The sequence below is a fragment of the Poecilia mexicana genome, unplaced genomic scaffold, assembly GCF_051168715.1.
Source record: "Poecilia mexicana isolate PSO_F unplaced genomic scaffold, ASM5116871v1 scaffold_14, whole genome shotgun sequence".
NCBI classification, from domain to species: domain Eukaryota; kingdom Metazoa; phylum Chordata; class Actinopteri; order Cyprinodontiformes; family Poeciliidae; genus Poecilia; species Poecilia mexicana.
Genome location: NW_028263383.1, coordinates 23431226 through 23445628, shown reverse-complemented (window position 1 = coordinate 23445628; position 14403 = coordinate 23431226). Strand labels below are relative to the sequence as shown.

The 14403-nt window shown below is 40.4% G+C and overlaps 1 protein-coding gene across 4 annotated transcripts in view; it reads left to right on the top strand.

The window, feature by feature from the left end:
- The window catches only part of amot (angiomotin), a 93622-nt gene that overhangs the window by 72970 nt on the left and 6249 nt on the right, over window positions 1-14403 (top strand). For all 4 annotated transcript variants that reach the window (XM_088012374.1, XM_088012372.1, XM_088012371.1 and 1 more), the window contains 3 exons: window positions 6220-6348; window positions 11433-11671; window positions 12368-12622. In XM_088012374.1, coding sequence (XP_087868500.1) covers window positions 6220-6348; window positions 11433-11671; window positions 12368-12622 — 623 coding nt within the window. The remainder of the gene's footprint in view (window positions 1-6219; window positions 6349-11432; window positions 11672-12367; window positions 12623-14403) is intronic.

The window sequence follows — 14403 nt, the reverse complement described above, 5'->3', positions numbered from 1 at the left end:
TTGACCTCTGACATAACTGTTCGTTTGGAGCGGGTGTGTAGATCATTCTGTGCTTTCCTGATGAACGCAATCGGGTTGATTAGAGGTACCACAGCACACAGTCCTCCCCAATTTTTAGGCAAGAACATGTATGCTACATTCCCGCATATGAAGTACCAATCTGCCAACATCCGTGAGCCATAATCTCCTGGCACTATGGCGCTGCACAGTGTTGTCACTTGTCTCCTTTTTGTCTTATGCGTGATGTTGAAACTCCTTTCCTGAAGCAGGTTGTCACAGTCTGGGTTGTCCTTCCAGACTTTGTAGCCGGGGGTTGCCCTCTGACCCCTGCAGGCGATGCAGTTGATGTAATCCGGTGTCGTGTCGCAGTAGGTGTAAACTTTGTTACACAAGTTCCAGGGCAACGTCCCTAGAGCAACATGTCCATTATTATAAACACAGTTCCCCAGAGATCCTGGTTTAGCTCCTGCTAACGAAATGGTCTCTGGTATTTTCCATGTAGCTTGTGGAAACGGTGGAAACGGAAGTACGTCATCCTCAAATGAACAGTTCATAGATCCAAAAAGTCCTTTTGTGGCATCTCCTGTCCGAAGTAGAACAGAAAAATCCTTTTTGCACCATTTGCATCCCTTTGGCATGGGGACGCTGAGTCGTGGTTGTGTGCTCAGGCCATAGAGACACATCTGTTTGTCATCAGTGATGCTCCCTGGGTGCAGACCTGAGTTGTGTGTGGCGATTGGTAGCTGCGCACACACATAGCAGTTCACCTTGTTCTCCTCGTGAGCAGTCCTGTTCATCAGCTTCCACACAGATCGGTGCTGTCATGCAGGTGGAACTCAGGCTCGCTTCCTTCTCCAAACATCAAACATGCTGCAGTCACAGCGCAGTAGAAGATCCATCTGGCATATGGAGTCCCCATTGCTGCTGGGCGTGCAGAGATGTTAGAACCCCCAAACTAAAGAGTGAGGATCTGTCGAGTTTCTTCACTGGCGTTGAGACAAACCGCCCTATTGGTCAGGAATCCCTGTGTAGCCAGAAACTTCCCCGCCACTCCGGATTAGGGATCCAACACTCTCTGCAGCTTGCAGTGACTGAGATGTATCCAGCTGGGTCTTTCAGCAATCTTTACACCTGTTGGTGTGGTCATCAGCACCTGGAACGGTCCTTCCCACCGTGGACTCGTCCAGTTCTTTCGTTTGATGACCGTTATGTAGACCCAGTCACCTGGCTCGATGGGAGCGGCCTCCTGCGCAGGAAGAGAATCAAAAGGCAGTAACTTTGCTCTGGACACTTCCTTCAGTTTAAGAGTCCTGATCATATAATCTGCTAAATGTCTGTTCTTCGTCAGCTTTTTGTATTCTGGAGCAAACAGAGGCAATCTGTAAGCTCTCCCATGAATTATTTCAAAAGGTGTTAGACCATCAGCTGTCGGGGTGATTCTCATATAGAGCTTCACTAACTCTAAACATTCTGTGGAATACCGTCTGTTGGGATATAGTTTTGCAGATAGCCTTAGCTACCATCAAAGCATCTGCATGCTTTGCTGGAACTATTTCAACCCATTTAGAAAAAGCATCAATCATCATCTAACAGTATTTGTTAACTCAAAAGTTCATAACAAAAAAATTTTTTATGTAAGAATTTAGTAGTTATATAGTATGTAGTTATAGTATTACCTCACCATTTTCCCTTTTCCCCCCTTTTTACACATGGCATTGCCCATGTGTCACAATCACTTAAGCTTTTATAAAGTCTTTGGGAGGATTAGTAGTTAATGCAGGTGAACTCATAGGTTTATAGAAGATACTTTAGCAGACACGTATTTTAATTGCAGGGTTATATTTTGGTTTTTCTTTGTTAAACTCTAAATTAAATTTTTCAGTTGAATTCAACGAAATATTTCATAATATTTCAACACTGCAATATCAATTATTTTCAACACTTAGAGATGTTTAATTTAGTTCCAAACTAGTAAATAAAACATTTGAAAATCATTATTAGCTTAGAATCTCTAATACATTTTTTTTATTGGTGTAATTTAGTTGCATAGCTCTATCAGTTTTTTTTTGTTTAACTTTTAATGATTATAATTTTTCTTGTTCATAGTTTCCCAACCTATGGCTCGTGGGCCCTAAGAGGATCACTGGTCCTTCTGTTAAGGACTGAGTTAACGGGTACAAAATGAACGATTTTATCTAACATTGTACCTAAAAACCTCTAAAATGTTATTTTCTGGGTAGATTATTCCTATATGCAAACAGGATTAGTGAGCACATTCTTTATCACTGCGGTGTGTGTGTAACTTATCTCGCATTTCTCCACTGTCTCGCCTCCCCCTCCTGCTGTTGGCGTCGCTGCAGCTGGTCCTCCCCCCGCCTCTCCTCCAGCTCCCTGTCAGTCCAACTGGCTCTGGTGTTGGATTATTTACAAGTCGTCCAGACCGTCCCTTAGTGAATGTCCAGGTTGTCCACCAATGAATTTAGTTCCAGTCCAAACGTCCAGCAGAACTCCATACAGTAGTTTGCTGCATGGCAGTTCCCAGATGTCGAGGAATCAAAATCAGCTGACATCTTAGTGCCTTCAGGTGGCAGAAATCATCATGTCCTTTTTCGCTTCTTTATCAACTGTCATTGGCTGGTGATGAAGGAGGGACGTTATCTGATCTGGCAGGACAGGTTTGAGTTGAGGTCGGAGGTCAGACGCACCGCAGTGAGGCTCAGACAGAGGGAAAGGAAAGAAGCAAATAAGAGTCTATTAGGGTTTGTTCGTCTTTCTGTGTCTTTTTTCTTTTTACAAACATTTTCCATATAACTTTTCTCTTGTGATCGTATAGTGTTTAGCCACTTATTACCCAACATTTTAAGAAATCATAAATCCTTTCCTTATTCAAACACATATAAACTTGAAACATGTTAAAAGCTGTAGTCTCTTTTAACCTGTACAATATTAACCTTTAAAATGTAGAATGTAAGTTTATGTTAACTTCATCTGAGTCACGTCTTACCAGAGAACAATGGATTTCTCTAAATTTGTCGATCTTAGTGCTGCAGACTGTGAGATCAGCGGGCAGCCCTCCTCTCAAAAAGGCCTAAGAGAGTCAAGAGGCTGGAATAATATCCAGGTCGGTACCTTACTCTGACCTCTGACCCCTCCAGTTTTACAGCCAAAGGATCATTTCACCAAGTTGGTGTTATAATCTGATTACGACACAATATATTAAACATTGTTCTCTGGGGAGAATTTTATTATTTTTATTTTTCAGCTTCTCCTTTTTCAGGAAAGTCATAATTCCACTTTTAGCATATAAAGAAGTTGTTCCCATGTTTTTACTTCAGTGAGACGTCTCTCAACTGGTTTTTCTTTGAAAGTGTAGGAACACTAAAAAACAAAATAAACAAACAAAACAAACAAAACAAACAAACACCAGTGTTTCCTAAAAGTAATTATTTCTGACTTGTGAGGCTTAAACCTAATTTTTAGTAACATTAAAAATTATTTTGCATGCACTGGTTTCATACCGAAATTCAATTTCTTTTATTTATTTATCTTTTACTTAACGTGTAACAAGCTGCACATGTGTCTACCATTTCATCAATTTTGTCTGGTGGTGTGACTTCTTGGGGTGTGGTAGAGTCTGATCATGCTGAGGATTTCTCCTGTTTGTGGTCCCCTCACTCCGCCATCCCTCTTATTGCCCCGTGCAGCATTCTTTGAAGGGCAGTTTCTTGACCAGTGGCCAGTATTGCCACAAGTCCAACAGACATCGTTGTCCTTTGGTTTATGACTTAGGGGTCGCTGCCTAAGGTGACCTCTTCTGCCTCTGTTTCTCCCCTGGCCTCTTTCAAGGTCCAGGGTGAAAAAACATATAAGTTTTGTGCACCTTCCTCTAATGAGGGGTACAGTCGTGCTGCTGGGACTGGGGCAGACGGAGCTGCTGCAGCGACGGGGGGAGGAGCAGCTGTAGGAGCTTGCACTCCCTGCACCGTTACAGCATTCCGTGTGCTTAGAATGATTTTATTATCTTTCGGTCTAACAAATAGGTTTTTTGCTTCTACGAATTTTTTGTCTTTAACCTTTTTAATTTGTTCTTTCCGATTTATGGCTGCTTTTAACCATAATTTAGCACACCTTAGTTCATCCTCCTTTTTAGTTTTTTTTTTTTTAATTTATTCTCGTTTTTCTTTCTTCACTACTCTCCAAAATTCCAACAATTGTTTGCCATTGATCAATTTTTAGCTTCCCACCTATTTTATATTTCTTTTTCCATTATTTAAAATCAATTTTAGCTTCAAAAATGTTTATTTATTTAAATTTAGTCCAGATTCGTTGACTCCTAGGGAGTCCTATGAACTGGAGATCTTTTCAGTAGGCCAGCAATTAAAAATACCTTGTTGTGGTATTCTCCACTTCAACTCTTTCGAGTGGGAGAATCTTGCCTTTGCATCCACAAGAGGTTTGCTGTTTAATCCCACTGTGTTATATGAGGTAAAATACTGAGCAGTATTTAAACCTCCAATCACTCTTTCACGCACACACACACACATATCAAAGCAGTAGACAAACAGCAATATCAGCACATTTCAAACATCCTATCTACATGAGGATTTACCCTTATGGGGTTTCCTCGAAAAGAGAAAGGTTCTAGCAACACCTCTCCTCTCCTGAGTACAGATTTTTAGTTAAAACGCTGTTTAACAAGGATTCTTAAACCTCAGAGTTTTAGTCAAATCGCTGTTTAACAAGGATACTCAAACCCCAGAGTTTTAGTTAAAACGCTGTTTAACAAGGATACTCAAACCCCAGAGTTTTAGTCAAAACGCTGTTCAACAAGGATACTCAAACCCCAGAGTTTTAGTCAAAACGCTGTTCAACAAGGATACTCAAACCTCTAAAATAGCCATTTTAAAAATTCACCTACATTTCTGTAGTTTTCGGGTTGTCCAGTCGGATCTCGTCACTCCGCCGTTGGCAGACAAAGTCGGACCTACGTCGCTGGCCCAGCAAAGAATTTTGCTTCCTGGGTCTTTCTTTCCAGGTCCAGTTGACTCTGGCCGTGCACGGATTCAGCGCGTCTTCCTCTGCCTGTCAGCGGGGGTTGAGAGATCCCGGGTTTCGGCACCAAATGATAGGTATTTTTCTCGAACCTACATAAAAAGACCACAGACAACGTATATGAATTTTATAGACAAAGCTTTTGCAAAAGGAGAACTTTCCATCAACAACCTCATCAGCCGTTCACAGAAAGTTCTGATCTCCTTCCACGCGAGCCCCTGTTTTATTGTCAAGCAGAACAACCAAAAGGGGCAGTCAGGAAGAACAACAAAGGTCGTAAAACTTCTAACCTAAACAAACCAGCAACTCAGTTCCAGGTGTGATATCTGATCTACGATCTGAGCCCAGTTCAGCTCTAGGTCAAACTAACACAAGAAGAATTTAAGATCTGGGAAACACAGAGTTAACTGTCTCACATGAAGATAAACAGACAGTCGTAACCTCCAGGTCAGTTTATACACACATAAGGAAGAGAACACTTTAAACTAAAAATCACAATAATACTGATTAACATTAGACTGAATATGAACTAAAGTAATAATGATAATACCAAAAAATATCTAACACTAATAGTATAAAATGTAAGCAATTTGTCTGTCTCCTCAAAATGTCTATTTGAGATTTACCCACCTGACATTGTTCTCTCTGATATGCAAACTTCTGAAACCAGCACTGGATTTTTCACCAGCTTTGTGTCCAGACTTTGTTTTCTATGGAGACGTTCATAGAACAAGCGTTTGAACATTGAATCCATGGTGGTTCATTGTGCATTAGTTTGCAAATGAAAGGAAGGTTCTCACTTACTATATTACTGTTGTGTACATCTGCAAATAAGAAAAACAATAAACAAACTAATTAAACCAAATGATCAATCTAGCTCAGTCTACATCAGAGGTCTTCAACTCCAGTTCTCGAGGGCCGGTGCCCTGCAACCTTTAGATGTGTTTCTGCTTCAGCACACCTGAGTCAAAAAATTAAGTCACCACCAGGACTCTTCATAACTTGACTACATACTGAAAGGTGAGTCAGCCATTTGATTCAAATGTGTTGCACCAGAGACACGTCTACAAGCTGCAGCACAATGTTCCTTGAGAACTTGAGATAAAGACCTCTGGTCAAGATTATCATCTTCTGCTTGTTTTTGAAAATGTGTCTCTTGTGCTGTAGGGATACATCTGCAGCAGGGATAAACCACTCTCCAAGCAACAGCTATGATACTTCTGTTGAAGCTCGAATTCAGAAGGAAGAAGAAGAGATCCTAATGGCCAATCGTCGCTGTCTCGATATGGAGAGCAGGTTGGGTACAGCACATGTAAATTAATTCTGGGCTTTAAAATGTGCTTAAAATAGAAGATAACTGGACTTCTCTTGTATTTTGAAGAAATTTCATGCAGCTCATTCTGTACTGGTTGGGAGTAGCAAGCTTACGTCTTCGAGTCAGAACAATTTCAAATATAGGACCATTGAAGTCACATACATGTGAGTCATTGGCCCATCAAATATTGAGTTGCATTCAGCTTAATATTTGAGTTGCCTGCCTCTCAGTCCAAAAATATCCACAGCAATGCCTGATAAGTTGTTTTGGTCACATGGTCCAAGATGTTAATTGCTGTGGAAAATGCCATGGGAGATGCCAAGGTGTTAAAAATGAAATTTGAATCCTCATTCAGAGAAAAGTGTATAATTTTTGGACTGAAAGTTTTCAGTAGGGAGAATTACTGAAACTTGCCAAAACAATTCTAACTCATGAAACTGTGTGCAGACACACGTTGCCTTTTATAAATCCTAATTTGAGATGAACTGCAAATTAGCATAAGTCTTCAGAAAGCTCCCACCAGCTCTCTGGATAACCATGGCTACAGCCCTTGCTTGAGTTTGTTTTCAGCAACAATTAATAATGATAATCAATTTTCACATGATCACACGATTATCCACATCATCTTACAAAAATATAAGCAATAAAATTAAAAACAAACTATTTAAAATAGAAAACAAAAAGAACAACTTTGATGAACAGTTCAGTTTATTTGTATATTGCCAATTCACAACAAATGTTGTCTCAAGGCATTTTACAAAAAAGTAATTTTAATTCAACCATACACTAGGGGTCGCACCAACTAGCTGACTAGTCTATTCTTTACTCTGCAATGACTTTTTACTGGGCCAGTCGATTAAATTTTTTGCGAGTTTTGTGACGCAATCATGTCACAAAACTCATTTTTCCAAGAAAATGAAAGAAGGTGAACTAGGTGAGTTCGTCAGATAGCTCAAGTTATATAAAAATGTAAATAATTTATCAAAGAGGAACTGCAAATTTCAGCAAAGGTTACCGGAATAGGGGCGTTGCATTCTCTCTGCCCCCTTACAGTCAGATTGCTGCCAAATAAACTAGTGCCGAAAAAATCCTTTAAAAAGTAACAATAAAATACTACCGGAGTAATGTACAAAAATAAGTCGTAATGTCGGGCTTTTTTATTCCTCCAACTGATCAGCGTCACCCTGCGTGTTGAAGCTTCTAACCTGGCAGCTTTACGCTCTTATAAAAATACTATTTGACAAAATCTGGAAACGAAGTTCAAGCTTCATCTTGAGGATCTGATAGAGGCGATCTCTGCCACAGTCTGCATGTTGGTTCATCCCGCAGAGTCAGAGAGCCGGTGCTGATTCAGCGGAGTTTCCTGCTGCGCATCGGGGCGCAGTGGCGCAAAAAGTGGGTATGCAGCGCATGCAATGCATAGGGGCGCTGCACCAGAGGGGGCGTCAAAACCCCGTCTGGAGGGGGCGGCGCGCCGATGATGTCTTCGTATACACTTCAGCGCGCCCTTACGCTCCTTCACCTCGCGCACATAAGCGAGTTTCACCTTTCACGTGTCTTCGTCTCAGGGGGGCAGAGCGAGCGTATGTTTTCTACGCTCTTTCACCCTGACGTACCTTCCTTGGGGTGGGGGTGGGGAGGAGGGATTTATGTTTTCGCACCCACCTGAATAATATGTAGTTGCGACCCTGTCGGGGCAGAGAGGCAGAGGAGCAGCGGCGGTAGGTGACCGCGGTAAAGCCAGCCGGCTCTTCGAACAGCCAACCTGCACAAGATATTCACGTGCGTGACCGCTCAAGACATTATGGTACAACCATTTACGTGCTGCTTTCACAATAAAAGCACACATCCTGTTCATGTTTGATCCAGCCGCTGCAGTTGCAAAAAGAAATAATGTATCAGAAATAAGTGGGGACATCGTACAATGCTGAAAAACTCTCTGTTTCCAGCGATTTCTCTCACTTCTGGGTGGAAGAAGAACACCTTTGGAACAAAACCAGCAAATGTCAACCCGATCTGAAGTGTAATTCCAAAATAAAGGCCTATTAAAAAAGCACATTTTTACTATTTTTCCCCTAAGTTGCCGTGCTTATTGCTTGAAAACTCTCAAGCAATAAGCTTGACTTCTCTCAGTTCTGGGTGACAGAGTGACACCTCTAGAACACAACCCGAAAATGTCAACCAATCCTATTATAAAAGCACTCCCCCCCCTTAGTTTCCATGCCCATTGCTAAAAAAAAAACTGTAACCAGTGAAATAACAAAATTTTCTGTTATGAGAGAGAGAGAGATGTATGTAACAGAAAAATTTGTATGTACGTATATATAAATAAGATGATATAATAATATGTATTTAGTGAGATTTTTTTAGATGTATATGTTTAGAGACACCTAGGTGCGAGTGAGACAGCTCTTCACTACATTTTCTATTTATTTTGAATACAAAAGTAAAAATGTCTTATTTTAAAAGGCTTTTTTTTTTTTTAATTATACATCAGATCTGGTGGACATTTTCTGGTTGTGTTCTAGAAGTGAGAGAAATCGCTGGAAACAGAGTTTTTCAGCATTGTGTAATGTCCCGTTATTTCTGATACGTTATTTCCAGTGACGTGCGGTGAGGTGAGGCACTGACTTATGACTTAGACACCACACATGTTATTGGTCCTACGGAAATTTCCCACATGCATACAACGCTGGGGGGCAAAAAGACTAACCTTTTACATGTCATCCATAGCCGCGTTAACTCAGTGAAACTTAAAAATGTAGGTATTAATTTCGTGCTATGATCCACAGCGAAGTGATCTGTATTCGCCAAGCTATGCAGACTCGTCATAGCAACTGACAACAATGCCACTTCATGTTTTAGGATTTAACACCAAAAAACATTCAAGAATTTTGCACACAGAACAGAACATTCAGTCTGTTGTTGTAGTACGTTTTAGGTTTAATGTTTTATTAATAAATAATTGCTGTGATAGATTAGCTCCCGCTTCTACTTTACTGAATTACTTAGACAAATTGTAGCCCACAAAACGCACATTTCATTAAAAAACTAAACAAAAACATCTTATTGCTGTCTTACCTTTATGTATCAATGAAATCCATGCACCGCTAATTCTGCACAAAAATATCCGTTCATCCAAAGCCAAGTCTATCCTCGGCATGTCTTTTCTACTCGAGAATCATCAAACTGTCTCGAAGCAAAACTTTCAGCTCCGGTGTTGGTTTTCCTTTAGTTATTATCTCCTCTTCAATTGAAAATCCACTTTAGAAAACTGTTAAAGTGTAGAAATGTAGTCTTTCATGTTTACGTCGGAAGAGAGGAGAAAACAAATATATCGGTGTACTTTACTTATTTACTGTGTGGCTAGCTCCTTGGCTAGCTCACTGTGTCTTACTCTGCAGTTGTGGAGTCACAATATCTGGGATCATGAGCGCCCCCTGCCATGAGACAAGAGAACTGCCTGCCTCACCTCGAGTCTGTTCTCTGCAGTTTCTGATCGCTCCTCCTCACACAAAACACGATACACACACAGCTGGTGACAAAAAACACTGTACATTATATACATAAGCTAAACTATGGAAAATCAGTCCATATATTAAATGTTTTAGCCATTTTATTGCTGGCTACAGACAGGACGAACATGCTTCCATAGAAAGGCAGCCAGTGCAGTTAGCCAGAGGTTGATCAGTCCCAGGTGAGGCTCAGCTCGCTGCTGCCTCAGTGGCTTTGCTTCTGAGCATTTGAATGGGAAAATGCGAAAATCCAGCGATTTTGAAGAAAAAATCATCAGAATTGGTTAAGCTAAGTAAAAAATAGATACTTTATAGTACAAACCACAGGGTGAAAATAGCAATATAAATGATTTTATTGTTATATTTTATTTTTCCTCTCCTGACCGCACGTCACTGGTTATTTCTTTTTGCAACTGCAGCGGCTGGATCAAACATAGACCGGATGTGCGCTTTTATTGTGAAAGCAGCATGTGAACGGGTCTACCATAATGTCTTGAGCGCACGTGAATATCTTGTGCGGGTTGGCTGTTTGAAGCTTTACCGAGGTAGCAGATGGCAGCGCAGAATTCAACGGAAACCAAACGGGATCCATTCATAATAAGTTTGGTTTGTGATGTTCCAAAAACACAATTGTGGTCAGTGTAATAATTTGACTCGTACATGTGTAGCTATCCAGCGATCATCAGTCTCAGCCGATGTTTAAAAAAAAAAAGTCAGACCCAACTTTGTGCAACTTTTCTCAGCTGCTCACGAAGAACGATCTGTTTCTTGCTCTTTTAATTCTGCATAATAGACTTAGTAAATGCGGTTTTTTTATCACTATTTGCGGTGAATATAACTGATAAAACCTCTAAGTTGTTGTTAAGCATTTTGTGCTTACGTTCTATGACGTCACTGCAACTTGTCGACGTCCATGTGACTTTTATCATGTTGTAGTCCTCCTTTAAAAATATGAAGTCGTTCAACCCCTACCATGCACACATTCCAATTGATCCTATTTATCAAATAGTACATTGAGCTCAGATAATTATTCATATTAGTTTACAAGGTTTCTCTTTAAGGAAACCTAGCAGATAGCCTCAAGTCATTGATTTGCAGCATTCTCTCCTGGATGAGAGAATGCTGCCATGCGGCCTAATAGCATATTAGCTCTGTGCATTGCTTTACCCAGAATCTTAGTTGCTGAGCTGAGCTAATTTCTCCCCCTAAAATTTGACAACTGAACTGACAGAGTATGAAGCCAGATTAACTGGCCTCCATTGGGCTTAGCATTTATCCTGAGTCAGATTAGTCAGAAGGACAAGATTTGCTCATGGAGTACCATTTCTGGAAATAAATCTGATGAAGCATTAAAAACAATCCAGAGAAGGCACACTGTGAATAGGCAATTCTCCTGATTTTGAACAACCATATTGTTAGTGTGGTAGAGTTCTCGTTTTTTGTTTTTTGTTGTTGTTTGTTTTGTTTTTGCCACTCTGACACTTTTTGCCATGCAGCTGTATAGTCTCTGCATCCTGATCTAACTCAAAGTTAATTCCTCATTAATGCAGGATAAAGAATCTTCATGCCCAGATCATTGAGAAAGATGCCATGATAAAGGTTCTTCATCAGCGCTCTAGGAAAGAACCCATGAAGTCTGATGCACCATCTGCCATGCGGCCTTCTAAATCCTTGATGTCCATCTCTAACACTGGTCCAAGTGGTTCAGGACTGCTTTCACACAGCCTTGGGCTTAGCAGCTCACCAATCACTGAGGAGCGCAAGGATGCCAGCTGGAAGGGAAGCCTCGGTATAAACATTTTGTTCTTTTTCTTCTAATTTATGACAGATCAAACTTGAGCTCTGAATTGGAAATTAAATTATTAACTGTTTTAGCCTCATCAATTTACAAAGCACTGTAATAAAATGAATATAAACAAGTTATTAAATAAGATTATATAGGAGAACATACAATACGTTTATCATTTGTGTCTCAATACTACAAAGAAATTGCATACCACTACATCACCATGGTCATAAATACTCTAAAAAGGCATTAATATTATAAAGTCAAGATCAACAGCTCTGACTTAACTTTTTAGGAAGGAACATCTCTGTTGTTTAAAGTGTATTTGTATATTCCACAAGAACATAAATATGTTGTTTTTCTCAATACCACAAAGACCAATTGTTTTTCTGGAGTAGAAATTTCATAGTGATCTTGGGAAGTCTCCATTGATCTCTGATAGTGCAAATATTGATTGGGAAATGGGCCTGAAACAATTTTATTGGTTATTATATTTCTTATGTAGGTTTATGTTATAATGTATTCATATGTAGTAATTTTTTTATTCTCTTTCTCGTTAGAAACTAAGGTGGCTCCATCTATGAGCCAATAGCTCAGCTTAATGATAAAACAAAAGAGGTAGAGGAGGGTGGGACTAAGATCAGTTGTTAATTCTACAAGAATTTTTTCCGTTTTTTTTTTTTTTTTATGGTTGTGTAGGAGTTCTGCTGGGTCCAGAGTGTCGCACAGAGTCTCTGCGGACAGAATCCATTTCATCATCCCCTTCCCCCGTACTTTCTACCACTCCGATGACTACAGGTCACTCAAAGACAGGCAGTCGGGACAGCTGCACACAGACTGACAAGGGTCAAAGCCAAGAAGCCAGCAAGCCTTGTCCTTCAGTCCTGCAGAGTATGACCCTGCCTGCCCGCCTATCAAGCCCCAGCCCGGTCTACATCCCAGATCGCTTAGCAGGTCAGCTCACATGCTAGCTTGTAGGATTATAAAATCCTACAAAAAAAAAGATTTTATGATTTTTTTGTAGAACTGTGTTTCAAACAAAGTTCTTCTCAATGAACTCATTGCATAAATAAGTTTAATTATTTAGTTTTATTGTAGAATTTTGAATGGTCGCATACTGATCTTGTTCTATTCATAATGTTCAGTCAATATTTTGACATACCTTGTTGAAAGATTAGGTAGTGCCAGCTTAGGTTGCTCACAAGAAAGGAAACCATTTTTATTAGCACTGTATGTTTATGTTTTTCTGGACACAAAGATATTGTTACTTTTATGCAATATTTAAAACTGTACAGGAGCATCAAGTAAAACAGTGGTCTCCAACCCCCGGTCCGTGGACCAATTGGTACCGGGCCGCGCAAGAAATAATTAAATGTTTCCGTTTTATGTATTATTTGAGTCTGGAGGATCTTTTATTTTGAAAGTCCTTTAACTGGATTCTCTCGGTTACTTGCGCGCCAACACTGAGCCCACAAGCAGCAAAATGAGTAAGAAACAGATCAGATGTCTTTGGAAAGTTTCTTTGCAAAGGGGAAAAGGCCCAGAGAAGAGACAGGAGGATGGATTTATCCCGGACCGGTAGGTGAGTCCCACATTACAAACCGCTCTGAGTAACATGCGGCGACCGGCTGCTAATGAGGCAATGAGGCTTCAAACTGCTTCACCTCGTAGAGACCAAGCAGGCTGTGGATATAAGCAACACTTTGGGTGTCATTGTCTCTCATCACTCCCTGATGGACCGTCTCGTTGCAGAGAAACAAGCTCAGGGCTCCGTTAGTCATTATCGTGAGTTAAAATGTTCATGAAAGTAAAATGTTCGTTTTGTGGCGCATCTGTATCTTATTTTGAAGGGATATGTAAACGTTACCATAGCAACCAGAGTCAGAGTGTTTGGGCAGTGGTCGAGAGGAGATGAGTAGAGCTTGTGAGTCTTAAGTCTGGTTTGGACGGCAAGATTTAAGAATTGTTGGCCGATTATCCAAACCTCTGTGACCACAGAGCTGATAAAAGTACAACAGGTTCGATCGGTTCGTGTTCAGCCACACGGCTGGAGCAACACACCACATGAACCGATTCTAGAGGATAATCCAGTAAAACCCCCAACATACCATATGGGAATTTAGAATAAATAAACACGGATGACGATGTAGAAGCAATAGTGATAGTTTGTGGAGTCATTTTAAGAGATAAAAGACGTAACAAAAAGAAAAGGCGGTGGATAAAAGATGACGGGAGGAGCCGCTCTATTTGCTGCACTATGATTTGGAGGTGACTGTTTTTTTTCATAGTTAACATTTTTAACTGAATAAACATAATAAACATATATAATAACGAACTTTACATATAATAATAAACATTTCCACATATCATCTCCGATATCCACCAGACTCAGTTGCGTGATATGTCAGCTGTTTGGGATTCCCCTCTGTTCTTACGTCACCGCGCTTTCTGATTGGCTACCTGTCACATTCAGCAGGTTGTATTCTCGTTCCCAGTCAGTGTAAACCTCACAGGCTGTGATAAAAAGGCCAAGACAACCCAAATCAGGATTTAACGGGAACACCAACATGCAGAAGCCTTATCTGACGGTTCCCCCTCCCGGACCGCAACAAAAATTTCAAAGTCTTGACCGGTCCGCTGTAATAAAAAGGTTGGGCACCACTGAAGTAAAGGACTGAGGCAAAATAGATGAACAATAAAAGTTGTGCATCAAACCAAAGAAAGATCAGGGTTAA